This window comes from Oryctolagus cuniculus, chromosome 18, assembly GCF_964237555.1.
Source record: "Oryctolagus cuniculus chromosome 18, mOryCun1.1, whole genome shotgun sequence".
In the NCBI taxonomy this organism is placed as follows: Eukaryota; Metazoa; Chordata; class Mammalia; order Lagomorpha; family Leporidae; genus Oryctolagus; species Oryctolagus cuniculus.
This window is the reverse complement of record NC_091449.1, coordinates 65,772,958-65,800,025: the sequence shown is the minus strand read 5'-3', so window position 1 is coordinate 65,800,025 and position 27,068 is coordinate 65,772,958. Positions and strand designations below refer to the sequence as shown.

The 27,068-nt window shown below is 64.2% G+C and overlaps 1 protein-coding gene and 1 long non-coding RNA gene across 4 annotated transcripts; one reads left to right on the top strand and one right to left on the bottom strand.

Moving 5' to 3' along the window:
- The first annotated feature begins 351 nt into the window (after positions 1-351).
- SLC38A8 (solute carrier family 38 member 8) lies at positions 352-26,091 on the top strand. Of its 3 annotated transcripts, XM_070062805.1 has the most exons (12): positions 352-2,580; positions 2,963-3,125; positions 3,444-3,634; positions 4,796-4,994; positions 8,951-9,092; positions 11,142-11,243; positions 14,928-14,985; positions 19,881-19,995; positions 21,220-21,367; positions 21,572-21,780; positions 23,649-23,700; positions 25,360-26,088. In XM_070062805.1, the coding sequence occupies exons 3-12, from the start codon at positions 3,446-3,448 to the stop codon at positions 25,451-25,453; spliced, it is 1,308 nt and encodes a 435-aa protein (XP_069918906.1). In that variant the 5' UTR covers positions 352-2,580; positions 2,963-3,125; positions 3,444-3,445; the 3' UTR covers positions 25,454-26,088. The 3 variants fall into 3 exon arrangements, with proteins under 3 accessions (XP_069918906.1, XP_069918907.1, XP_008250723.2); XM_008252501.4 differs by lacking the exon at positions 352-2,580 and having other exon boundaries at positions 2,882-3,125; XM_070062806.1 differs by lacking the exons at positions 352-2,580; positions 21,572-21,780 and having other exon boundaries at positions 2,880-3,125; positions 25,360-26,091.
- Positions 13,999-16,570, bottom strand: LOC127491390 (uncharacterized). Its single transcript, XR_007920060.2, has 2 exons — positions 15,400-16,570; positions 13,999-15,026 (listed from the first exon to the last, which is right to left on the bottom strand). It is a non-coding gene; the product is annotated as an uncharacterized lncRNA (long non-coding RNA).
- Positions 26,092-27,068: the final 977 nt, after the last annotated feature.

Sequence of the window (27,068 nt, the reverse complement as noted above, 5' to 3'; positions counted from 1 at the left end):
TCTGGGAGCCCCAGGGGAGCTCGGATTCCTCGCTTTCCCAGCTGCCAGAGGCCACCCAGAGCCCGCGGCACGCGGCCCTGCCTGCACCTTCACACACGTCGCTCCGGCCTGCTGCTGTCTGCTGCGGTGATGCCACTGGGCCCTGTGATGGGGACACCCCGGTGACAGGAGGGCTCCCCTGGGTGGCCCAGGTCCCCGGCCATCTCGGGCTCCTACGCTGAGCTCGTGCAGAGTGGACCGTGTGGGGCCGCCGTCAGGTGCTCGTGTCCCGTGGGTCCCAGGTGAGCTGCCGCAGCTCCTGCTGCACTGGCGTTTATTAAGCTTCCGGGGGGGGGGGGGGCAAGGCACAGAGCGGCCCGCTGGGGACCATGCCCGCTCCGAACAGCGGTGACCTGGGCTTACGCTCACAGCACGGTGGATTCTTGAGGGGGCGTTAGGGCCTGCCCCCTCAGGCCAGTGGAGTCCAAAGCCGGGGACGGGGCTGGCGCCCGTAGGTCGAGGAGCTCCTGGGGGGCTGGAACGCTGCCCCAGAAGACCCACCTGGGCCAAAGGAAGCCCAGAAGCAGGGAGCGCCTGGGACCGGTGCTTCTGTCTTGTCACTGACGGCTGACGCACAGCCCTCCCTCCGTGCGTGGGCTCTCCCCACCGGTGCCACCAGTGTCTCGGTCACTGTCCACACCCTAAGGGGTGTGGGGAAGTGAGTTCCAGCCCCTCTGCCATAGAGCCCCCAGCCTGTCCTCCGCCGCCTTCTCTGGGGAGGTCTGGGATGGGTGGCCCCCGGCTGGGAGCCCCACTAAGCCTTGGCCGTGCCGCCTCCACCAGGCCCCACAGGTGCACCTTTGTGTATCCCGGGTCTTCTGCCCAGCGCTGCTGCCGGCCTGGCAGAGCTGGGCTGAGCCGGGGGTGGCCACCCGCCCGCCCACTGCAGATGGGCCCCCACAGGGTGCCCTCCACAGCTTGGGAAAGGTCACCGCCCCGGGGGTGCCGGCAGAGGGTGGATATCAAAGTCTCTCCGATTTAAGAGGTTTTCCTCCTTGCCTGGAATTTCACAGCCCAGTGGCCAATTTCTAAGTCATGCACATTAATGGGCAGCTAATGAGGGACCCACGGCAGGGACAGGGAAGCCCCCGGCCCGGAGCCAGATTAGGAGAACAAAGCCCGAGGAAGGATCGTGCGCTTCTCAAGAGGCCAGGTCTGGGGGGGCGTGAGGGACTTGGGCAGCTCAGAAGGCCTGGCAGAGCCACGTGAACACAGCGTGGACCCCTCCCCAGCCCCCAGCCTGGGCTAGGCGCTGGCCCCCCCACAGCCTCCTCCCACAGCCCTGCCCTCCCCGCCGTGGCCTCACTGAGCGTTTGAAGGCCTGGTGTGTGGACAGAGGCCCCTGCCCGCTCCGCCCTGACCAGGGTCTCCAACGCCCGGGCCCCACACCCCCATCCAGCGTGGCCTGGCCCAGGGAGTCCCCACTTCCCAGAAGGTCCCCGCAGCCCTTCACTGCTGCTACACGGATGCATGGCCCCTGCCACGCCATGGAGCCCGGGATTTAGAAAAAGGGCCTCATGACGAGCTTGTCCGGGGTCCCCCAGGCAGACCCGAAATCCAGTGGCAGGTGCCCTCAGACACAAAGAGGAGAAGCCGTGTGAGACAGAGCAGCGGTGGGACCGACGCGGCCGTGAGCACTGGAAGGGGCAGGAAGGTCTTTGCCGAGGGAGACTGGCCTGTGCCTCCCTGGCCTCCAGAGGTGCAGGGGCAAATTCCCGTCGTGGGGCTGTGTGACCGCAGCCGCAGGAGCCGCATCCAGGGGAGCCCTTGCGCGGCCTCCTTTTTCTGTCTGCTGGGGCCTGCCCGCTCTGGGCCCTGTCAGAGGCAGAGCGGGGCAGGAAGCTGCATGGTACTGCAGCCTTGGAAGGGATGATGCCCAGGCTGGTCCCCGCAAGCCACCTGCTTGGCCTGCCTGGGCCCAGTTCCTGCTCTGAGCCCCCGGGGGCTGATGTGAACCTGTGGGACACTGCGCACGCCTCAGCACTGCTGTCCACAGCAGCGTCCAGCCCTGCGCTCCTCACTGCTCTAGCGCTTTCTGGGCAGCTGCTGTGAGGAGCCGCAGAGGTGGGCACAAGGCTGCCACTGGATCGGGGGCGGGGAGCCTCTTGCGGGACATCTGGCGCCCTGCAGATCGGATTGTAGGGGCGGGCTCTGTCTAACTGACAGCGGCGGGTCTCCGGGGTCCATGGCGCGCGTGGAGAGTTCTCCAGGGAACTCGCCAGAAGTGCAGATTCTCAGGCTGTGTCCTGGACCCACTGAGTCAGCAACAGGGGGCCAGGGCCTGGCGCTCCGTTGGAAGCGCTCACGTTGGCGCTGCACCATGGGAAGGGGTCGCGGGCTCCAGGACCGAACAGGGCCAAACTCAAGACCCGACCTTCGCGGGGCCGCCTCCTGCTTCCGGCTGTCCTGCCTCTCGGGCTCCAGTGGGCAGATCGCTCGGCTTCGAGCGTGGCCGGCACCAGCTGCAGCAGCTCTCCCGGGAGCTTGGCGGAAATCTGCTCGAGGTGGACGGAGTCAGAATTCACTCAACAAGGCCTCCAGGTGGGTGTGAGCGCGCACTTAGTCAGAGGAGAGCCAGGTGGGGTGGGAAGGGAGCGGAGACGACCTGTGCTGCCGCAGGTGGGACCGAGGGCTCGGCCAGTGAGCGACAGCCCTGAGCCCCGTGCGGGCCACCCCCAGACGGTGTCAGGGCCTCCCAGGGCACTGCGGTGTGGGCAGGTGCAGGTGCCTGCCCCCCCCTCCATGGCCCCAGCTGAGCGCCCTCTAACCCTCCAGGGCAGCTGGAAGGCCCCGCCCTGGGGAGGGGCCTGCACGGGGTCCGGGTCGGGTGGGGAGTCTTAAGACTCCATGACCAGGTCAGAAATCTCAGAAGCTGCCGGCTGTTGGGACTGGCGGCCCTGTCCCTTTGTCTCCTCCCGCGTAGGCGTGGGGTCCTGACCCCAGCACGTGCCCTCTGGGGCCCAATGCCTGGAGGACTCACTAACTCACCTGGCAGAACCCGTCTGCCTCGGCCGAGCCGCCTGGAGTGAGCCCGCCTAGTGCCTGCCTTGAGGGTGGGCTCCCTGGCTGTGTGTCTGCGTTTGGTGGTAAGGAGGGGTCGGGCCCTGAGGGTGCAGGTGTTGGGGGGGAAGCGCAGAAGTGGGTGGGGAAGAGGAAGGTCTGGAAGAGAAGAGTGGGCAGGAGGAAGGCCTCAGGGTGACTCGCAGGCGGGGCTGAGGTTCTGGGGGCGGCGCAGAAGTCCTGGGGGCGTGAAGGTATCCTGCCCTGGGGAGAGGCAGTGGGGGCCGAGGAGAGGGGCCTGCTCCGTGCCCTGGCGCTCTCTGCCAGGTCCCCAGAAGGCGCCTTGAACTTGGAGGACAGGGAAGGAAGACTGGGTGACAGGGCTCTCCCTCTGCCGCCTCCAGCCATGAAGTCCCAGAGCCCGGAGAGCGGGCACCCTGCAGAAAAGCCCCTCCTGGCCGCCGCCGCCCCCAGTTTGTCGCCGCTGGGCGCTGCCTTTATTCTCCTCAAGTCTGCGCTGGGTGCCGGCCTGCTCAACTTCCCCTGGGCCTTCCACAGGGCGGGGGGCGTGCTCCCCGCCCTCCTGGTGGAGCTGGTAAGTCCCGGCAAGCCTGTTGGGGTCTCCGGGTGGGGCTCCAAGCCTTGCCTCCGCTGCGCTGCCTGGCTCTTGAGCTCTGGCTCCGGCGTTGGCTTTGCCGCCCTGCTTGCTGTCTGGGTGGAAGAGAATCCCCCCGTGGCCCTGGGCCGACGGCACACTTTGCCACCATGGCTGCCGCGGGCTGACCCACGGCGGGCGGGCAGAAGCAGTGGCGTTGCTGTGCCTGCTCTGTGTGCCTGGCCTTGTGGCCCGGAGGAGCCGTCTCCCAGCAGCCTGCCTCCCCAGCCCGTCTTTGTTGCCTGCTGGTCTCAGCTCAACAACAGAAGGCACATGGAGCCCGGGGCTGGTGTGCACTGCCCAAGCTCCCTCCCAGAGCTGGGCCAGGCCTGCAGGGCCTCAGGGTGGCCAGCTCCTGCCTGCTGGGTGTCCTGCTGTCCCCTGGCAGGGAGCCCGGAGCCCAGGCATCCATGGGAAGCAGAGCCCCAAACGTCCCAGCCGCATTTGACTTTCCCAGCGCTCTTCCCCAGGTGGATGGGGGTGGGGTGCGTCTGTGTTACTGGGGTGAAAGGCAGAGAGACGTAGAGATCTTCCATCCACTGCTGCTTCACTCTCCACATGGCTGCAACAGCCAGGGCCAGCCAGGCGGAAGCCAGGAGCTGGGAACTCCATCGGGGTCTCCCGCATGAGTGACAGGGGCCCAAGTATTTGGGTCACCATCCACTGCCCTTGCAGGCAGGTTAGCGGGGACCTGGATCTGAAGCGGAGCAGCCGGGACTTGAACCAGTGCGCTGATGGGGCATGCCGGCGTCGCAGGCGGTGGCTTAGCCCGCTGCACCGCCACGCTGGCCCTGAGCTGCCCTTTCTGTGGTGAGCTTTTTTTTTTTTTAAGATTTATTTATTTGAATGACAGAGAGGCAGAGACAGAGACAGATCTTGCATCTACTGGTTCACTCCCCAAATGGCCTAACCACTCTGTTCCCTGCCACGCTAACACACCAGGCGGCGTGGGGGTCTGCTGCCTCCTGCGTCCCGCTGAGGCACAAAGCTGTCCGAATCCCAGGCTGATGGACGTGGAGCCCCAGAGGCCGGCAGGACCCACCCGCTGTGCGGCTCTGATGTCAGCACGGGGTGACAGCGCCTCGGGGATCTGTTCCGCAGGTGTCCTTGGTCTTCCTAATCAGCGGCTTGGTCATCCTGGGCTATGCGGCCGCCTGCAGCGGCCAGGGCACCTACCAGGGCGTGGTGCGAGGGCTGTGCGGCCCCGCGGTCGGGAAGCTGTGCGAGGCCTGTTTCATCGCCAACCTGCTCATGATCTCCGTGGCCTTCCTCCGGGTGACCGGCGACCAGCTGGAGAAGTGTGAGTGCCTGTAGCCGGGGCCCCGAGGGCGAGTGGGAAGTGGAGTGCGGGTGGAGCCCTAGGGGGCAGCCTGAGCTCCCGGCGGGGTGGGGGAGGACAGGAGTGACGCGAGGGCGTGGGAAAGGGCCCGCGACTGCGGCTGGCGTCTTGTGGAGAACCTGCTGCCCAGATGGGGAGGAGCAGCAGCTCCCGGGAGAGACCCAGTCACAGCTCTCCTGCTGGGACGGCGGGGCTGCCCTAGCTGCCCGTGGCCCGTGTGCACACGTTCCCCACGCATGGCAAGTGTCGGCTGCGCTGTCTCTGATGCCTGGCGTGCAGGTTCTCGGTCAATGGCCGGTTTCCGAGATGCCTTCTTGGTCTCTGCTTGAATGGCCCGGTGGTCGGAGCGCAGGCTCTGTGTGACTTCGTCTCCGGCAGTCTGAGACCTGGGCCCTGGCTGAGGAGGGAGCTGCGCTAGCGGCCCACGTGCTCTGGGAGGTGGGGACCCCCGCGGCTCCCCGTCCAGGGTGCTGGGAGCGCCCCGAGGTCAGGCTGGCCGGCAGCTCGGCTCGCGTCTGCCGTAGCAGCCTCGCTGGTTTCTATTGTCGTCCGAGTTCCCCGCCCGTTTCTAAGGGGGCTGTCGAAACCCCCAGCTGCGCTGCGCACTCGCCTGTCCTGCCTGCATTTCTGTCGCTTGCTCTCGGGTTTTTGAAGCTCCCTGGAGAGGCGCCTCCTCTCCTTACGGAACGTCCCTCCCTCCCAGCTTGCTCAGGGGTGGAGTCCGCACGCAGCTCTGTCACTCGGGGCTGAGCTGTGGCTCCAGATCTCAAAATGCGTCTCACGTGTCGATCACAGATGGCCAGGCCTTGCCTTGTTTTCTTTTAATGATCTTGAGGATCTTGCATTTTTAGTTGGAATTTAATTGGAATGTGATTATCCATCAGATTGATTTAAGTCTGATTTTACTTTTTAAACAATTTATTTAAAAGGCAGAGGAAGGATTTTCTGCCTGCTGGTGCAATCCCCAAATGGCTACAATAGCCAGGAGTGAGCCAGGCCAAAGCCAGGCGCCAGGACTCCCTCCCAGCCGCCCATGTGGTTGGCAGGGACCCTCGTCCTGGGACCATCTCCACTGCCTTCCAGGTGACCGAGCAGGGAGCCGGGTCAGAGCAGCCGGGACTTGAGCAGGTGCGCACCTGGGATGCTCACATTGTAAGTGGCGGCTTCACCTCATGGCCCACAGCGTCAGCCCCAGTTCTGCTATGTGTGGGTTCTGTCTCTTGACCTAAGAATGGAAAGGGGACTGGCGCTGTGGCATAGTGGGGGAAGCCACCACCTGAAGTGCCTGCATCCCATATGGGCGCCGATTTGAGACCCGGCTGCTCCACTTCCCATCCAGCTCTCTGCTGTGGCCTGGGAAAGCAGTGGAAGATGGCCCAAGTCCTTGGGCCCCTGCACCCATGTGGGAGACCCGGAAGAAGCTCCTGACTCCTGGCTTCAGATAGGCACAGCTCCGGCCATTACGGCCAACTGGGGAGTGAACCAGTGGATGGAAGACCTCTCTCTGCCTCTCTTCTTTCTCTGTGTAACTCTGACTTTCAAATAAATAAGTATTAAAAAAAAAAGTGCTAAGGCCTTTGGCTGCTGCTATTGAAGTCAAGGCTACTGTGTGTCGTGGTGGCTGAACTGCCCGGGGGCTGTGGACACAGAACGCCCTGCATGCCAGGGACAGTGCAGTTCAGTTTCAGCCCCAGCCAGCTGGTGGTGCTGCTGTGTTGAAGGACTCTGGGCTCGTGGGTCCAGCGTGCTGCCCGGCTAGAGTACCGCTGGGGGCCCGAGCCCCTCCCACTCCGGGTGGACAGGGCATTGCTCGTGTCTTCCTGCTGGGCTACTGGGGCACGTGCCACTCTGCGGGCAAGCTCGGGCTTCTGGGAGGGGTGCTGAAGAGAGAATGGGGTGCTTGGGAGTCCTCATCGCAGTGCTGGGTGCCAGTGAGCTCGTGTCGTCAGTGCTGCAGACCCCAGGGGATTTCCTGGAAGCTACGGGTTTAGCAAGGGGCTGGCATTCCTGACATCGGAGCTGGGGTTTCCAGGCTCAGATGGCCCAGACGGAGAAGGACTTGAGGCCCATCCCTTGCCATGTGGGGTTCTGAAGCCCGCCTGAGTTCTCTCCAGCACGGGACACCTGCTGCACTCTCCCCCACGGTGCCTCTGTGTGACTGCTGAGCCATGGACTCCACAAGGCAATTCAGCGAACCCACTACCCTTACAGGGCGTGGAGTTAATTGTAGGGCTGGCTCTGCAGGGTTTTTGATGAGAACAAAGGGGTTTATTTTAACATTCATTCATTTATTTGAGAGGCAGAGTTACAGAGGCAGAGAGGTTGATGTTCCCTCTGCTGGTACACCCCCCAGATGGCCAGAGCTGGACCGATCTGAAGCCAGGAGCTAGGAGCTTCTAGGTCTCCCACGCGGGTGCAGGGGCCCAAGCACCAGGCACATTATCAGGGAGCTCGATAGAAACTGGAGCAGCTGGGACTACACTGGCATCCATAGGGGACGCCGGCACTGCAGGCCGTGGCTTCACCTACCGGGCCACCGCGCCAGCCCAAAGGGGCTGTCTTACAGCAACACAAACCACCCCCGGCCACCAGTTGCCATTGCTGCCTCCATGGCTGCTGCCCCTCGGGCTCAGTAGGGGCCGCTTCACCTGTGTTGCCAGTCGCCCCCGTCTCAGGCTGCCCGTGATCTCCCTATCACGTGTCCTGCCTGAGTGCCAACTCCAGATTGTCCACTTTTGTGGCAGAGTGAAAACCACCCCAGACATTTTGGTGCAGCTTCCACTGAGAGGTTGGTAGGACGTGTCCCCTGCCCTGGACTCAGTGGGCCAGGGACAGTTCTGTTCCAGAGTGTGGTGGACAGGACGCTGGCTCTGGGCCTGGCCTTTCAAAGGAGGGGCAGGGGCCGGTGCTGTGGTGTAGCAGGTAAAGCCACTGCCTGCAGTGCCAGCATTCCATATGGGTGCCGGTTCAAGGCCTGGGTGTTCGACTCCCGATCCCGCTCTGCTGTGGCCTGGGAAAGCAGTGGAAGATGCCCAAGTCCTTGGGGCCCTGCACCCACGTGGGAGACCTGGAAGAAGCTCCTGGCTCCTGGCTTTGGATCGGCACAGCTCTGGCCGTTGCGGTCAATTGGGGAGTGAACCAGCAGATGGAAGACCTCCCTCCCTCCCTCTCTCTCGCGCGTGCTCTCTCGCTCTCTTGCTCTCTCTCTCTCCTCTCTCTCTCTCTCCCTCCCTCTCTCCCTCTCTTTCTCTCTGTTACTTTGACTTTAAAATAATAAATAAATATTTAAAAAAAATAAAAGGGGGGGCAGCAGGAGCCCCGGCTGGCTGAGAGGCCAGGTGGAGAGACCTCGAGCCTGCAGGGAGGGGCCAGGCGTGGGGTGGAGGCCTCGAGCCGCGCCGAGCAGCCCCGGGACCCTGGCTCATCCTTCCTCGGAGCAGGGTTGGCTGGCTCAGCCCTGCCCTGACTCTCCCGAAAGTTTGTGACGTCCAGTTGGTCAGTCTTCCTGAGATAATTCACTGGGCAGCAGCGGTGGACAGCTGCACACAGACCCAGAGCAGCTCAGCTGCCCCCTGCTGTGGCCAAAGATCCCCTGCGGGCCCCTGCAACCTTTGATTACCTGCATGACACAGCAAGGGGCTTCGGCCTGGTGGTGTGTCTGTGTGCCTGGGGCTGGGTCCCAGCGCCCAGCGCAGTGCCTGCTCCCGGAAGCTCCACAGCTCGAGTCTTCCTGCGGGGGGTTGGTGGTTGGCCCCGTCTCTCGCTCCCATCCCATCCCATCCCTGGGCTCCTGGGGCTGACTGAGCACCCATGGGGACCTCCCCTAGGGCCGAGAGCCAGGCGGGAGGCCCCGCCCCGCTTCCTGGACCCGCAGGGCCGAGGCCGTGCAGCTCAGCTCCTTGCCCTGTCTCTGCCAGTGTGCGACTCCCTTCTGCCCAGCGCCCTGCTGGCCACACAGCCCTGGTACGCCGACCAGCGCTTCACGCTGCCCTTGCTCTCGGCGCTGGTCATCCTGCCGCTGTCGGCCCCGCGGGAGATTGCCTTCCAGAAGTACACCAGGTAAGATCGCCACGGCCCTGCCCTAGCCTTGTCGAACTCTGTGACGTGGGGTTGACCTTGCCACTGGGAGAAGGGGGGAGCGACACATCGCACAAATGGTGCGGACGCCAGACAAATTGGTCACCCGTCGGCGTCCATGCGGACGCCAGCATCTGCAGGTGCTCGGGTCCCCTGAGGAGAGGACGTCATATTCGCATAGAACCCGTCACGTCCCTCGTGTGCGTCAGGTCACGCCTAGGTGACTGAGAATCCCTAATGCCTGTGAGAACATGAAGTTCACGTAGTCATACGTGGAACTAACGTTACATGTAACCCCCGTGGCAGGAAAGCTAACCCCTCGGCCCTCGTTGGGAGTGATGAGAGAAGTCTGCGTGTGCCCAGTACAGAGGCCGCTGTGCAGGCCACACAGCAGGGCCTGTCAGCAGCACTGGGACACTCCCAGGCCACACCCGCACCGGTGGGATCCCGGGATAAGGAGCCCACAGAGCTGGAGGCAGGCCCTAAAGATAAGCAGAATAAGAAATCCTGAAACAGAGGACTTGATGCACATACTGACGCACACACGGACACAGTGACACACAAGTACGTCCATACAGATGTGCACAGGGATGGCAAGACGCACAGATGCACACATATTGATACACAGGTGCACACATAGTGATACACACAGTGACACACAAGTACATCCATACAGATGTGCACAGGGATGGCAAGATGCACAGGGACACACAGTGACACACAGTGACGCACAGGTGCACACATAGTGATACACAGGTGCACACATAGTGATACACAGGGACACAGGGACACACAGTGACGCACAGGTGCACACATAGTGATACACAGGTACACAGGGACACACAGTGACACACAGTGACGCACAGGTGCACACATAGTGACGCACAGGTGCACACATAGTGATACACAGGTACACAGGGACACACAGTGACACACAGTGACGCACAGGTGCACACATAGTGACGCACAGGTGCACACATAGTGATACACAGGTACACAGGGACACACAGTGACACACAGTGACGCACAGGTGCACACATAGTGATACACAGGGACACAGTGATGCACAGGTGCACACATAGTGATACACAGGGACACAGGGACACACAGGTACACAGTGACACACAGGTGCACACATAGTGATACACAGGTGCACAGGGACACACAGTGACGCACAGGTGCACACATAGTGATACACAGGTGCACAGGGACACACAGTGACACACAGTGACACACAGGTGCACACATAGTGATACACAGGTGCACAGGGACACACAGTGACACACAGTGACGCACAGGTGCACACATAGTGATACACAGGTACACAGGGACACACACAGGTGCAGAGATGCACGTACAGCTGGGCACACATGCACACGAGGCAGTGAGAAGCACACAGACGTGCACACACGTGTATACGAGGCAGTGAGACGCACACAGACGTGCACACAGGTGTACACGAGGCAGTGAGGTGCACACGTAGGCGGACACACAGGTGTGCATTCAGACTGAGACACAGGTGCACACATAGGCAGTGGTGCACAGAGAGGCGCACAGACGCGCACACAGGCCCTCTGCTGCATTTCGCGGTCAGAAGCTTCACGTGCGCTTCGGACGGGCAAGGCCTGGCCGTCGTCTCCACGCAGGCTCACGCGCGCCTTGCGCCGCTCCACGTGAGGCAGGACACAGACACAGAAGCGGGAGCCGCCGCCTCGCCTGCCGCCCCCGAGGGGCTCCCTGCCCGGGGCCCCGCCCTCTCAGACGTGGCTGAGCGGATGCCGTCCTGACTGGTGCCAGCTCCCAGTGGCCACTGGCCTCTGTGGGTGAGGAGGAAGCTGTTGGCGACGGCGTCCACGGCTGTGCCAGGCACTGCTGGGGGTTCCAGCCGGGCTCTGTCCAGAGCGCCCCCACGCCGCCCCACTGTGCAGGAGCAGAGCTCGGCCGGCCTCCGTGGGAAGGCCGGAGCGGGGTGTTGGGCACCCTGCTGGGCCTGGCCCTGGGTTTGAGGGCCTGTGTTGTCCCCTCTGTCAGCATCCTGGGCACGCTGGCCGCCTGCTACCTGGCCCTGGTCATCACGGCGCAGTACTACCTCCGGCCCCAGGGCCTCGTCCGCGAGCCCCCTCCTTCACTGGGGTGAGTCTGTCGGGACAGTTTCCGGGGGAGGGGGGGGGACGCCATGGACCCTGGCTGCTGGATGCACTGCATCTGACGAGGCGGAGCCCAGGCAAGGCCCCTGTCCTCCTTGGGGACCTGTGCGGTGCTCGCGTGGGGTGACCAGGTCCTGGCACTGAGAGGCACCCCCGGTGCAGATGCCGGAGCCTGGGCAGGGGGAGTGGCAAGGAGGCCGGGGTGGCCCAAGCTGGGGCAGGCGGAGTCACGCTGGGTCCTGGGACCGTGGTGGGCCGGCCTGGGAGACACCGTGGTTCCTGTTGAAGCCCCCAGCAGTTCTGAGGCAGGAACAGGGATGGGAAGGCAGGGAGGAGGCCCCTGGCCGGCTCCGAGGCCTTGGACCAGGTGGTCTCCTGGCCACGAGAAGCGGGTGGAGTGTGGGCGTACCTGAAACCAGACTGCCGGCGGCAGTGTCGGCTCGGGGGCCGTGACGAGCGCTCTCTCTTGTGTCTTAAGATTTTTTTTTTAAAGATGTGTTTATTTGAAAGGCAGAGTTAGAAGTAGGTCTGCCCTCGCTGCTTCGCACCTGGATGGCAGTAACAGCCAGGGCTGGGCCATGCTGAAGCCAGGAGCGTCCTCCTGGTCTCCCACATGGATCCAGGGGCCCCAGCATGTGGGCCGTCCTCTGCTGCTTTTCCCAGGCCATTAGCAGGGGGCTGGATGGGAAGTGGAGCAGCTGGGTCTTGGGATGCCAGCATCACAGGTGGCAGCTTCACCTACTGTGCCACAGCTCGGGGCCCTGTGTCGTATGATTCTTCATCATCGTTAACTACTGGGCCCTAGGAGTTGTGCAACCAGTGGGTGGGCGTGGTGGCGCCAGGATGAGTTCTTGGCCCGGGGTGAAGACTGGGGGCGGGGGTAGGGGAGGGAGGTTGGAGACACGTGGAGCCGTCTCACAGGGCTGCCTTGTAGATCTGTCTCCTGTGTGCGCAGCACAGCCGGCGAGATCCAGGCTACAGGGAGAAAGCCAGGTGGTGTTGGCCCGGGGGTGCCGAGACCTGTTCTCCGGGCAGGGGCACGTGGCCCTGAGTGGGGGGAGGGGATCTGGAGGGAGTGGTGGGTGCGGAGGGCGTGGGTATCTGAGGGACACACCCTGGGAGACAACACACCAGAGGTCTCCCTATCCCTCCTGGAGGGGAGGAGCTCAAACCCAAGATGAGGGCGGCGCCGTGCACTCTCTGGGGCTCCCAGGCAGGCTCCCTCCTGCTGCTCCTGGCTCCTGGTGCTGGGCAGCCGTCTCTGTACCTCGGCGTGTAAGCTTGGCCCTGCAGCCTCGGCCCACGTCCCCTGTGGCCGTCCCCCTGGGTGTCTGTGTTTTTGCCTGGAGGGGCGGTGGCCCCTGGACTGGGGCCCGCCCGAGGCCGTGCCTTCCAAATAAGGCCGCATGTGGAGGTTCTGGGGGAACCTGGGGAGCCCCTCACAGCTCAGCCTGGTGTAGAGGATGATAGAAAGCAAGCCCAGAAGTCGGCGAATAAAACCTGGGGGGGATCGGGGCAGTTGGCCCCCGCACGTTCCCCTGGGTTGCATGGGGCTGAGCCCTGGGCACGGGTTTCTCCCTGCTGCTTACAGTCACGTGACGAGCTGCAGCGCCCAAGGGGCCCAGGAGGAGGTTGCGGTCTCTGGAGTCTGGGGCAGAGGTCGCGCCACGTTCCTGCTGAAGGGGAGAGTGGACACGGGCCAGGCAGGGTCCGCTGTTCATCCGTGTGCTCAGCAGTCCAGGGAATGAGAGGCACAACGCCTGCGGCCCGGGGCTGGGCAGGTGTGGCCAGCCGCCCCTCGCAGTGCCACGCAGGCGCGTCGGGCAGGGTGGCTGGGGGCCGGCCCCCGAGTCCCAGTCGGCCAGAGCGGCAGCCCCACTGCCCCTGTTTCCTGTGGCTGCTGGGACGAATAAGCGCATGCTCGCGGCTTGGCAGAACAATGTGTCGTGTCACAGCTCCAGGGGCAGGAGCCGGGCGGGGCCTCCCTGGGCTGACGTGCAGGGGCGCGCGGGCCGTGTCGTCTGGGACACAGGAAGGACCCGTTTCCTGGCCACCTCCAGTATCAGGAGCTGCCCACATTCCTTGGCTTGCAGCCCCGCCTACGTCTCAAAGGCCATGCGTCCTGTCTGCCTGGCCTGCTTCTCACAGCTCCCTCTGACCACAGCCAGGTCTCTGATTTCCAGGCCAGTGTGGGACCTGGGCTCGCCCGGATGCCTGGGAGAAGCTCCCCGTCTCCCAAATGCCTGAGCATGTTTGCTGAGTCCCTCCTGCCCTGTAAGACCACCCTCTCTGGGGACTGTGATTCTGGACAAGCAGGACACACAGCAGGAAGAGGTGTTAGTGGAGACGGGTGGTGTAGGTTCTTGTCTTCATGCAAGAAAGAGTTTGGGGCTGTTGCTGTGGCGTAGTGAGTAAAGCCGCCGCCTGCAGTGCCAGCATCCCGTATGAACACCGGTTCGAGTCCCAACTGCTCATCTTCTGATCCAGCTCTCTGCTATGGCCTGGGAAAGTAGTGGAAGATGGCCCAAGTCCTTGGTCCCCTGCACCCATGTGGGAGACCCAAAGGAAGCCCCTGGCTCCTGACTTTGGTTGAGCTTAGCTCCAGCCATTGCAGCCATCTGGGGAGTGAACCAGCAGATGGAAGACCTTTCTCTGTGTCTTGACCTCTCTCTCTCTCTCTGTCCTTCAAATAAATAAAGATAAATCTTAAAAAAGAGTTCAAACATGAAACAGAGCAGTGGTCAACAAGGTAGCAGGGTTTATTGGGGGGGGGGCATCCGTCAAAACAGATGGGACAGAATCCAGAGAGGGCGCCCAGCCACTCCGATTGGGGAAGCAAGGTTATGTGGTTAAATGGCGAGAATCCAACTGGGAGGCCAGGCGGGTGGCTCAGGAGAGAGTTCAGGCCGGGGCTTACAGGGGAGAGAGGTCCGGTTCTCCCTGCCATTTCTCCTTCATCTCCCCCTCCCCCAGGGCGGCGTTTGCTGGTGTGAGTAGTGAACTTCCTCCCCAGGTTCTCTGCTCGGTGCTGTCAGACTGGGGAGCCCACCTGGCCCCGGGCAGAGGCGCCTCCCCTAGGTGCCTGCCCTAGAGAAAGGATGGAAAGGTTTTATTCCCCGGGTTAGCAGGCCGGGTAACCCATCTGGGGCTGAGGAGAGGTTGTCCTGGGGGCAGGCTGGGAGCCCTGTAAAGTGACCAGGATCTGGGCAGGACTCTGTGGTGTGAAGTCCCGGGCTGCGTCCACGGTGAGCTCCTGCAGATGCGCTGTTGTCCTCGGGCCCTGCTTGTTCGTAGGCTGGTTTCTAGCTTCCTACCTAACAGGTGCTCATCAGGGGAAGTGGGGCTCGCCGGGGGTGGGGGTGCTGCTCACAGGCCTGGACCTCAGGAATCTGTGCGTGCGCTTCTGCCCCTTGGTGGCCTGGTCAGAGGTCAAGCCAGCCCTGTGCCGCTGGGGTCCGTGGGGGAGAGGCTGGCACCCTCCGGGGAGCCGGGAGTGCCTCCTAGCTGTTGCCTTGCGCAGGCTCTGCCCATGTGGTATATTTAGGGCGCGTGGCCTCTGGGAAGCACCTCCACTTTCCCGGCCCCGGTGTTGTCTCTGTCCGGCTCCAAAGCGTGCGGTGGCCGCGTGTCGTGCCCTTCTCTAACCGGCACCATCCTTGTCTGTCCACAGCCCGTCCTCCTGGACCTCCGTCTTCAGCGTCTTCCCCACCATCTGCTTCGGCTTTCAGGTAACGTCAGCGCTGTGGACGTTCCCAGGGGGCCGCGTTCCCTGGGGAGAGCGTGGACGCATTGGAGGTCTTGCTCTGGGATGAGGGGGTTCTTGGCCTGCAGGTGGCCTTGGGGGGAGGGGAGGTGTCTGGCACGGGGAGGCATGAGTCGCCCGCCATTGAACGTGAGCCTGGCTCGCACCCACAGCAGCCCTGCCGTGCTTGTGGTGTGTGGGGTAGAACTCAGGCTCTGGGGCCTGCGCCCTCTGTGGTCAGTCCCAGGACTGTCCCCGGGCCTGGAGACTGCAGGACAGATGCAGGTGGGTGCTGCTTAGGGGACCGTGGAGAGGAAGGGTCGGCTGGAGGTGGCTGAGTGGGCGGGGTCGGGCAGCATGTCCCTGGAGTAAGGGCCGGGCTGTGTGGGTAGAATCTCACCAGGGGGCGTGCGGGAGGCGTCCAGAGAAGGGGGCGTGCTGTGCTGTCCAGGCAGAGAGGTCAGCAGAGGTGAGGCACGTCGGGAGAGCTGCCAGGGCTCAGCGGCAGGTGCTGAGGGCAGGGGAGGGCGGGGCTCGTGTCCAGGCTCCCGGCTGACCCGGCCATTGTGGGCGTCCTGGCAGGTGGTGGCCCTTAGTGTTGATTTGTGGGGAATTTCGCCCCCGCCTCCCACAAGCCTGCCCCCCTGCACCACCAGCAAGGTCAAGTTCACGCAGGGACTTTGTTGAGGACCCACAGGCCTGCTGAGGACTCTCCCTCCTTTGTCCATCGGCCAGCTCTGATTCTGTTCTTTATCTTGAATTTTCTTGGAAAACTATTTTTTTAAAAAACATACCCTAAGCCCTTTGCGTTCCTTTTCCCTATAAAAGGACGGTGCCTCGCGTCGGCCCAGCCGGCGGCCTCCACTGCTCGCGTCTCTCACTCCCAGTGTTCTGAAGGGTCTGCCGTGCCGGCTGTGCCATCTGCGCCACCCCCATGTGTCTGCGCTTCGTCCCCTAGCCCCGCTCCCCTGCCCAGCACTGAGTCACCCAGACTCACGCTGGGGCTGCCTGCCCTCTCGCCCTGGCCTTGCCGTGCTCAGCCATGTCTCCTGGCAACCGTGGTTTCCAAGGACACGGATGCCATGGGGAGGAGCCGGGAGGGACTGGAATCCATGGGTGTGGGTGGGGGCTCAGGCTGGAGGCTCCCAGGATCTGGGGTGGGGGAGACTGAGTGGAGGAGAAGGTGGCCGGAGATGGGACAATGTGGGGTGGGGGCCCCCACAGGGAGGGGAGGGTAATCCTTGTTGTCAGGAACTGACCAGATTCAAGCCCGCCAGCCCCCACCCCCATCAGCGCTGGGGCGCCCCTGCCCCCAAAGCCTGTGCGAGCAGAAGGGTGCTGGGGTCACTGCGGCCACACCCTGGGGCTCCAGGGTCGATTTGGACCGGCTCTGTGGAGGACGGCACACCACCTGGGCCATCTGCCCTCCTCCGTGGGCACCTGAGTGGCTCTGCTGTCCACAGTCTCGGCCCCTCACAGGGGTCTGTTTCAGAAGCCATCACCCCCAGAAGGGAGCCCATCTCCCTCTTTTTAAAAACGTTTTTATTTGAAAATAAACCCGCAGGGCTGGGTGGGCAGCTGCCCGCGTGCAGGCAGACCCAGCAGGCTGGGCCTTTGTGTATCTTAGGTGGGCTAGGGGGTCGGGGTGGGGGGGGGCAGTAGGCGGAGCTGGGCTTCTCCATACTGGTTCCTCAGGTTTGGCCCACTGGCTCCCAGGCCTGCGGAGGAACGCAGGCTGTGAGCCCGAGCTGGTCTCTGGAGAAAAGGCAGGGGAGCAGGAACCTAAAATGATTGGGACTTACGTCCTTGTTCCATCAAGAGTTAGAGAGGGGGAGAGGGAGAGGGAGAGGGGTCTTCCATCTGCTCATTCACTCCCTAAATGGCCGCAACTGCCAGAGCTGGGCACATCTGGAGCCAGGAGCCTCTTCCGGGTCTCCCACATGGGTGCAGGGGCCCAAGCACTTGGGCCATCCTCCACTGCTTTCCAGGTTATTAGTGGGAGCTGGATTGAAAGTGGAGCAGCCAGGACTTGAGTGGGTACCTATATGGGATGCTGGCTCTGCAGGTGGCGGCTTTATCAGGTGGCCACAGTGCCAGGCCATGCCCCTACCCCCCGTTCCCCTCTATAGTGGCTTCCTGTCCTCGCTTCCGCAGCCTGTCAGGCTGCACTTGTCGTGGTGGACTCCCGGCCACTGTGTGTGGCTTGGACTCAGCCTCCGGTGGCCGAATAGTGTCCCACCATATGGATACACCACATTTTGCCTGCTCACTTGTCCTTTTAAAAACATTGTTATTGGGGGGCCAGTGCTATGGTATAGCGGGTGAAGCCGCAGCCTGCAGTGCCGGCATCCCATATGGGCGCCAGTTCAAGTCCCAGCTGCTCTACTTTCTGCTATGGCCTGGGAAGGCAATGAGGATGGCCCAAATCCGTGGGCCCTTGCACCCGCATGGGAGACCTGGAAGAAGCTCCTGGCTTTGGATTGGCACAACCGAGGAGTGAACCACTGGATGGAAGACTTCTCTCTTCTCCCTCTGCCTCTCCTTCTCTCTTCATGTAACTCTGACTTTCAAGTAAATAAATAAATTTAAAAAAAGCATATTTGTTGGGCCAGCACTGTGTTGTAGTAGGTTAGTAGGTTAAGCATCATCTGCAATGCCAGCATCCCATATGGGCACTGGTTCGAGTCCCAGCTGCTCCACTTCCAATCCAGCTCTCTGCTATGCCCTGGGAAAGCAGTAGAAGATGGCCCAAGTGCTTGGGCCCCTGCACCCGCGTGGAAACTCTTGACTTTGGATCAGCTGAGCTCCAGCCGTTGTGGCCATTTGGGGAGTGAACCAGCAGCTGGAAGACCTCTCTCTCGCTCTCTCTCTTTCTAACTCTCTCTCTCTCTCACTCTACCTCTCGAGTAAATAAATCTTTAAAAAAATTACTGATTTTCATTTTTATCTGAAAGGTAGACGGAGATCTTCCATCTGCCGGTTCACTCCCTACTTGCCTGTAGCAGCTGGGGCTGGGCCAGGCCGGGGCCGGGAGTGGGGGCCTCAGTCTGCATCTCCCACGGAGGTGGCAGAGGTCCAAGGACTGGAGGGCCGGCACCGCTGTCTGCTAGGGAGACAGGGAGCGGAGCGTGGCTGGGACTCGGATGGAGGTGCTGTGATGGGCAATGTGGGCGTCCTAACCGCTGTCCCTTGATGGACATCTGGGCTGCTTGTGGTTTTGGCGGCTACCTGGACGTGTCTTCTTTCTCTGTCCCACCTCCGTACTGAACACCTGGTAGCTTACGTGCCACCAGCCGCTCGCTCTCCTGTGCCCTGTCTGCCCCTGGAGACCCAGCATGGGAGCCACGGGGCGGCTGCCTGCAGCCCGCCTGTGCCGCCGTCTCCTGCCCGCAGCAGTTCGGCTGTACCTCTGCACGTGGAGCTCTCGCTCTAGGGCCAAACCTGAGGAACCAGTATGGAGAAGCCCAGCTCCGCCTACTGCCCCCCCACCCGACCCCCTAGCCCACCTAAGATACACAAAGACCCAGCCTGCTGGGTCTGCGTGCACGCGGGCAGCTGCCCACCCAGCCCTGCAGGTTTATTTTCTGTGCGTTAATTCGTTCTGGCTCCAAGTTCATACCCTGTCTCCTGTGTTCTGTGGCCCTGTTTTCTTACAACTCTGACTTTCAAGTTGTCTGTTCAAGAGCAGGAGGGGCGAGGCAGGGAGGAGCCGTGCAGGGCTCCCGGGGCGCCCTGCGAGCATGCAGGAGCAGGAGGTCAGGCACAGCCTAGTGGAGCCCGCAGCGGAGGTCCCCGGGACCGCGAAGGCCTCTCTGCCTGGCGGGGCTCGCCGGCAGCCCCGGGACTGCAGGAGAGCAGGGGACCAGGGCTGAAAGCCCAGGGGCACGGCCGCCCTGAGCCTCGGCCCCTGGGGAAGCAGCATCCCGCTCTCCTGGGCTGGAACCCGGAGGGGCTGTCGGGATGCCTCACCCACCCGCAGAACGTGGGTTGTGTGGCCACCACTGCGTTCAGCGGCGTCCCCGACTGTCGCCCGTCGGACTCTGCAAGCCTTTGAAGGAGGGCGAGCTGTGGAGCCGAGGGGAGGCCAGTGGGTGACCCCGGGGGCGTCTGTCCCAGGTGCGACGGAGCCCAGAGCAAGGCCGATGAGATCCCTGCCTCCCCCAGCCGACAGGCCCTGGAACAGTGCTCATGGGGGCTTGCCCCCAAAGGCCGAGCCTGGCCCACTGGACCAGGAGGGAAGCCCGGCCAGGAGTGGGGTGGGGGACGCAGGCAGAGGCCCCAGGGCAACGGAGAGGGGCCGGGCATCGGGGCTCAGTGAGTGGCGGCAAGGAGGCATCGGTGTGTTTGGTGAGCAGATGAATGTGACGGTGGGAACTGTCCAAGGTTCTGGTCCCACATAGAACCTGAGGGATGCTAAGCGCGTGCTCTCCCATGGCCATCGCCAGCCCCTGACCCAGGTAGCAGCCCCCGCCCTGCCTGGACATCCTTCCACCCTCTGTGGGGTGACTGTCCCCCGCCCTGGGCCGTGCGGCCGTGTCTGAGGTGGGGTGGGGCACCTGCTGGCACCTGCCCAGGGTCTGAGGCACTGAGCCCCAGGCACTCCACCACAGACGGCAGGTCTGGTCCCTGGAGCCTCATGTGACGCAAGGGCTCTCGGGCCTGTGAGGGTCTGCCCGTGGGGTGCTGTCTTCGGTCTGCGCATCCTGCGTTCCCGCCTTCTGCTGCTGTCCCCAGCCCCCGCCCCCACCCCCCACCCCCGCCCCCGCCCCCGCCCCCGCCCCGTCCCTCTGAGCTGCGCCTTCCATCCAGTGTCACGAGGCTGCCGTCCCCAGCCCCCCAACCCCCCGCCCCGCCCCTCTGAGCTGCGCCTTCCGTCTACAGTGTCACGAGGCTGCCGTCTCTGTGTACTGCAGCATGCGGGGGCAGAGCCTCGCCCGCTGGGCCCTGGTCTCCGTGCTGTCCTTGCTGGGCTGCTGCCTCATCTACTCACTGACAGGTGAGGCCCCGCCTGGGGCGCCCAGGGCCGGGGCCGGGGAGATCGTGGCAGGGGTCCTAGGAAGCCCACTGCATGCTGGGGCCTGTGCTGGCCACTGTGCTGAGCGGTCCGCCTGCTTTTCCGCAAGGTCTCGGTGCCCGTCCGTTTCCCAGGTGGGGAGACTGAGGCTTCGGGGGCTTCCGCAGCTCGTCCGGGGTCTCACAACCAGAGGTGCAAAGCTGAAACCCAAGTTCTGGCCTGGCTCTTACCTGCACACCCTCCCCAGTGCAGGAGGAATGGTAGCGACAATGGTCACCGCAGCCGGGTAGCAGTGTGCCAAGCCGTCTCCTGAGCGTGGCACGCTGTGCAGGGGCACAGGGTCTTCAAGGGTGATGGAAGAGTGACTCAGAGGGGCTGTGACATGCCCAGGACCACACTGCACGTCCTCGGCACGCCTCGGGACTGACTGCTGTCCAGCCTCTGGGCTGCAGTGGATTGTGGGGCCCCAGGAACTCCTGAGACTACTCAGAAAGCCTGCGGCAGAGGAAGTCCCGGCGGTCTGTACGGCCCCCGGTGAGAGGGCGGTGACCTGGGGACCGGGTGCCCCCTGCAGATGGCCGGCGGTCTGTATGGCCCCCGGTGAGAGGGCGGTGACCTGGGGACCGGGTGCCCCCTGCAGATGGCCGGCGGTCTGTACGGCCCCCGGTGAGAGGGCGGTGACCTGGGGACCGGGTACCCCCTGCAGATGGCCGTGGTGCTGAGGGCGGCAGGGTCACAGAGGAGCTGGAAGGCCACGGCTTCGGGCCAGAGGTGGACATCTCGGGACAGCAACACGGGATGGCGCTCTGGTCCTGGTGCCGTGGCCTTGCAGTGGTTCTGGGTAGTGCTGGCCGCCTGGGTCTTGGTTTGTTGCTTCTGGGGGGTGTGTGGGGGGGTGGGGGGTGCTGCCGGCCTCTGTCAGCCAGCCCTGTGTGGGTGGGGCCCTGGCCCGGGCTCTGAGCTGTTGGGGGGGGGATGAGTGGCAGGTGTCTGGGGGTGGTCGACGTGGTGAGGCAGGGTAACAGTCTTCAGACTGGACAGCCCTGGGAGAGAGCGGAACAGGAGCCCTTCTAGAACCTTCTGACAGCTCCTAGGGAAAACGTGGGGTGGCAGAGCCGCTGGCGCTGCTGTGTGTCCAGCCGGGGAGCAGGGAGGGCATACGTGGCTCATCAGCCTCCCACAACCCCACCCTCTGCTCCCTGCCAGGTGTCTACGGCTTCCTGACATTCGGGTCGCAAGTTTCTGCCGACGTCTTGATGTCCTACCCGGGCACCGACGCGGCCGTCGTGGTGGCCCGGGTGCTCTTTGCAGTCTCCGTCGTCACCGTCTACCCCATCGTGCTCTTCCTGGGCAGGTGGGGCCTGGCCCGGGGGTGGGGCTGCCGCGTGGGCTCTGTTACGTGGAGGCACAGGGAGCGTGGGGGGGTGCCTGGGGCGGCCCGCGCTCTGCCTTCACATACCGCTGCTGGCTGCCTGCTCCCAGGGTGATGGAGCCCCTCGGGCTTGGGCGGGGCGGCTGGGGGGATGCCCACGCGTGTCGCCCATGGTGCTGCCTGCAGGTCGGTGATGCAGGACTTCTGGACAAGGAGCTGGCGGGGGAACTGGGGGCCCCGGGCGCTGGCCGACCCCTCCGGGCCGTGGGTGCGCGTGCCGCTGACGGTTCTGTGGGTCACTGTGACGCTCGCCATGGCGCTGGCGCTGCCCGACCTCAGCAAGGTCATCGGCATCATCGGCGGTCTCAGTTCCTTCTTCATCTTCATCTTCCCCGGTGAGCGCTGCCGCCCGGCTCCCCACTGTGTCCTTGCCGCCCTGTCTCTGCGGGGATCCCTGTGTTGGAGGTCAGGGTACGGGAAGGTGGCCTGGGTGCTGAGCCCCATACGGGACTGGGGTTTTACTCCCTTTCCCTTCCATTGCCCTGACCTGGTGGCCACATCGCTGTTGCCCCCTCCAAAGGCTGAGAAGAGAGGCCTGGACACTGCCCCCCACCCACGCACACACAGGTGCCACGGATAGCGTGTGCGGCAGAGCCGAGGTCAGAGCACCCACGGGTGAGAAGATCGGGGTCCAGGGACCCCTCCCCCCACCAGGCAGCATAGTCGGGGTGCGGCAGAGCCGAGGTCAGAGCACCCATGGGTGAGAAGATCGGGTGCGGCAGAGCCGAGGTCAGAGCACCCACAGGTGAGAAGATCGAGGTCTAGGGCACAGTCGGGGTGCGGCAGAGCCGAGTCATCCCCACAGCCACACTGCTGAAGGGTGGTTTTATTGCAAATAAAAGTGGAGAGGGGGGATGAGATGTACGTGATTCGAGATGCAGAAGCCCCAGTGGGAAGCTCCCGCCCGGGCCCTGGGATGGGCGTCTTCTCCCGGGACCACCCTGCCTGAGCGGGAAGCTGCACTTCAACAGCCAGTTACCCGGGAGGCCAGAGGGGAGCTTCGGGAGCCCCGGGGGGCACTGGAGGGGCAGGCTGGAGCAGGGTCTGTGGGCCGGGGTTCAGGGCTCCCTGCACTGTGGGTGCTCACCGCGTGGCACCTGTTCCATCAGCACTCGCCCTGCAAGTGCCACCGCAGGACGTGGACCAGACGGGGAAGGAGGAGGGCCCTTAGCTGAGTGTCCCGGGTGCCCCGGCCCAGCCCCCGTACTGGAGGCGTGAGCAGGCCTTTCAAGTTCCCCCGTGGGTCGTGGGGAAAGGGGAGAGGAAGGGCCTCAGAGACGGGTGCTCACGGAGACGGACGCACGTGGAGCCCGGCAGGCGAGCGCAGAACCCAGGGTTGTGTGTGACGGGGTCACTCGCGGGCCTGACCACGCCAGCCCCATCCCTGGAAAATGGGACTAGATTGAGCTCAAGGGCAAGGAGTGGGGGCGGGGCGGCCCCCAGGGTCTGGCAAGAGCCTCCAGAGCGGGGGTGGGGGGGTGGGGGTGTGTGCAAACCACACCTCCCTCGTGAGACTCTGGTCTGTGCTGCTGGGTTCAAGTTCAGTTCCACGTCCTGGGGCCGCCTTCTGGCTCCAGCAGCTGCCTGTGCTGGCAACAGCCCTGGGCTGGGCGGGGCTTTCCACAGTGTGAAAGGGAACCAGGGGGGGTGACCCTGGTCCTCCCGGGGCACATCGGTTTGTGTAAGGGCCCCCATGCGCCCGAGGCACAGGAAATCCCACCGCACGTTTCTCAGAGTGTGGTAGGTGGCGCTGCATTTAAGAAGGAAAAGGAAGCGGAGGCCACTGTGGTTGGTGGACATGGCCGTGGCAGTCCCCTGCTGGCTGTGCTTGGTGGACATGGCCGTGGCAGGCCCCTGCTGGCTGTGCTTGGTGGACATGGCCGTGGCAGGCCCCTGATGGCTGTGCTTGGTGGACACGGCCGCTGGCCTCCACGCACTCACCTGCTTGCTGACCCGGGAGGCCATGTCGTCCCCAGACTTCCAGCCACGTTGTGAGGGACCCCAGCCTGAGTCCAGCCCTGCCCACTCACTGCCCTGCTGTGCCACCTCGCCGGGAGGGGACCCAACGGGGGTCAGGGGAGCCGGCTTCGGGCAGAAGCCTCATTGGCCTGCTGGGACCCTGAGGACCGCCGAGTGGTGACGGAGCCCTTGGGGGCCCCAGGTGTGTGCCCAACAGCTGGGTGACCCTGTGTCTGCTTTGCAGGTCTGTGTCTCATCTGCGCCATGGATGTCGAGCCCGTTGGACCCAGAGCCAAGTGAGTGTCCTCTCTGGGCTGTGCCCGGGGGTGTGGGCAGTGGGCGGGCTCTACAGGCCCTCTCTGGGTGGAGCCTGGAGTGGACCTGGGTCTCCCAGCCTCTGGAGCCCCCCGCAGTGCAACCTCCTGCTCCCTTGCTGTCTGGCTCAGTGCAAGAGTGGGAGGTGGGCTGGCCCTGGGCCGTGGAGGCCAGGTGCCGGCCCAACCCTGGGGCACCACGTGTGTCAGTGGGAGCAGTCCTGTGCCCCCTCTGGGCCAGGCCCTCACCCCCATCTTCCACCATGCACAGGAGGCCCCACAGGTCCCCACCTGCTCGCTTTGCTGCTGCAAGACCAGGGAGTCAGGACTGGGCACAAGTTTGTCGGAGTGCTCTGCTGGGCGCCGGCGCCTCGGTGGGACCAAGACCTTGTTCTGTGCCCCGTGCACGGCTCAGCCGCCTTAGGAAGGAGAACACGTGCAGGCCCGGGGCCGAGCTCAGCGTGTCTTCAGGAAGCTGAGGGTCCGTGTGGCTCTTGTCCCCTCTCCACAGAGGGAAACTGAGGCTGAGGCCAGTGGAGAAGCGGTGTGCGTTTCCTGGGGCTGCCGTGCCGAAGGCTCACGGACAAGCGCCAGGAATGGTGCTCTCACGGCCTGGGGGGCAGGAGTCAGGCCCCGTGCGTCCAGCTCCCATGGCCCGTTTCTCCTCTGGGCCTCCCCCAAGGCAGACCCCTGCCCGTGGTTCCCCTGAATCCACGATGACCTCATCACAAGAGGGCCCACGGACTGCCCTCCGCAGAGGCTGTTGACAAAGTCTCACTCACGGGTTCCAAGGGGACGGGAGCTCGGAGGCCGCTGTTGAGCCTGTGGTCCGGGTGCGGGTCCAGCCGTGGGCCTGTGCCTCTGTTGTCGCTCTTCGTCCGGCCTCTGCTGAGCCCAAGCTTGGTTTTCTAAGGAGCCAGTGGCTTGGCGGCCTCCCAGATTGAGAAGTTTGCTGGCCGTCGCTGACCTGCCCTGGGCCGAGAATGGGCCCCCGAGGGCCGGCTGGTCCCCGCGGCGTGTTCCCCGCGGCTGTCTGCGAGGTCTCGCTGCTTTCATCCTGGCCCGTGAGCCCAGCTCGCTGGAGCCTCGATGGATGAGCCTCAGGGCCGCTCCGGGTCCACCGGACCTGTCCGAGCTGCTACCAGGCACACGGTGCCCCATGAACGTGGCTGTGAGATGCTTCCTCGTGGCCTCTGTGGACGGGGCGGGGCTGTGTCTGCAGCTCTGGTCTTTGCCTTAGGAGGCTTGGGGGGGGGACCCTGGCAACCGCCAGCCCTGCGTCCGCCGCCTCTGTCCCGGTGCCCTGGCCGTGGGCACCCTGTGTGATGGAAGTGCCTGCCCCCGCACTGGAGCAGATGCTTAGGAGTGCGGAGGACGGGGGCGGGGAGCTGCTGTCTCCCCTCCCCCGGTTCTCTGCCTTTCGTAAAACGCCAGCGAGGAACAGGGTGAGGGAAGGTGTGGTGTGTGTTAAGATGCCGGGTGCTGGGCTTGGTCTCATCTCGGCAGCCTCCCTGCAGGCGGAGCCGGGCCCGTGTCCCCCGGGAGGCGCTCCTGGGCTCCTGCCACGTGTTGCCTTATGTGCTTGTCTTGTGGGGGCGCGCGCCCTGGCAGCGTGAGCTCACTGGGGTCTCTGATTGACAGGTGCTGCCTGGAGGCCTGGGGCGTGGTCTCCGTGCTGATTGGCACCTTCATCTTCGGGCAGAGCACGCTGGCTGCCATCCTGGAGCTGTCCTGAGAGCGTGGGGAGGCCCCCGCCCCCAACCCCAACTCCCCCACCCTCGCCTGGGGCTGTGACCGTGACCGACCGCGACAGCCATGTGTTCTGTGTCCGCCATAAAGGTACTGGAGCGATGCAGGCCTTCGGGAGCTGTCCTGAGTGTGGGGAGGGCCCCCGCCGCGCCCCAGGCCGGGGGCCGTGACCGCCGTGTGCTCTGTATCTGCCATGAAGGTGCTGGAGCGATGCAGGCCTTCCGCTCCCCCGCTTCTCTGCTCTGCTCACCCAGCCTCTAGGCCGACTTGGAGGGAACGCGTTAGGTACTTGTGTGCGCTGTGACCAGTGACCTCCACCTGGGTCGTGGCCCACGGTTCTGCAGGCCACGAGTGCTGACAAAGGTGCCAGTGGGGCCACGCTCCCTCCCCAGGCTCCAGGGGAGGAGCCCCCCTCGCACCCTGCCCGCTGCTGGTGGCTGCCGGTGTCCCAGCACCCTGGTTGGAGATGTCTCACTGCAGTCTCCGCTTTGGGCCTTGCGTGACCACGGCCCCTGTGTTTGGTCCAGTGGTCGTTCAGCGAGGACCTGGCCTCGCATAGTAGGATCCTGGCTGCTTGCTTAGGCTGTGCTAAAATCCCCTGGCCGCCTGAGGCCACGGTCACAGGACCCAGGCGTGGGACGGGGGTTCCTCCACTGGGGGACACGGGGCCCTCACGGTGGGGCTGGGGCTGAGGCCTGGGGAAGCCCACTTTGCGCAGCCGAGATCTGAGATGTGGGGTGCTTGTCCCTGAGGTGAGAAGTGGCATCCCCCGAGGTGGCAGTGCCCAAACCCTGCCCGTGACCGGGAGCGGTCTAGAGAGAGGCGTGCCCCCAGCTAGCCTCGCCGGGCTCTGGGCCCACGCCCCATGGGACTGGGGGGCCCTGAGGAATGCCTCCGTGGCCTCCCCTGATAGGGCCTGGGAGCCACGTGGGCCGCCGACCCTGTGGGGCCGAGACAGTCACTCCTGGGGCCCTGCGGAAGGCACGGAAGGGGGCAGGGAGACGAGAGGCGAGTGAGGGCCTGGCTGCTCCTGGGCTGTGCCCTGCGCTCCGCGCTGACCCTGCGGGGGCTGGACAGCGTCCTGGTGCCCCAGGAACCGGAGCTCCTGACCCGTGGCTTGCAGGTGACTCCTCGGCCAGCAGGAGGCGGGCTGACACACTGGGCCACAGTGCCGAGTTGGCCTGTCCACACGCGTGCACTTTGACCCCTCTAAGGTATAGCACTTGGCTTTGTGTCTCTACATGGAGCTGTGTGGCCGGCACCGGGGGTGTCTGGGGGTGTTTTCATCGCCACAGAGAGGAGCCCTGCGCTCTGTTTGTCTCTCTCGTACTTACATGGTCGCCCGCCAGGACTGGGCCTGCGCTGGTTCCTGCAGGCTGTGGCCCTGGCCGTGTGGCTCCTGGAGCTTCCGTGGTGGCGTGGTTCCCGATGTGGGGTCCCTGAGGCTCGGAGCCCTGCGAGGTGCAGAGCTGGGACCGGCAGCGAGTCGGGGGTCAGTTCTGTCACGCGTTTCCTTGGCATTGCACGGCACGAGCGAGCCTCAGGCCCAGCCCCAGGTGGGGGGCCCTCACCATGGGGCACGCGCTGACCCCGGGCAGCAG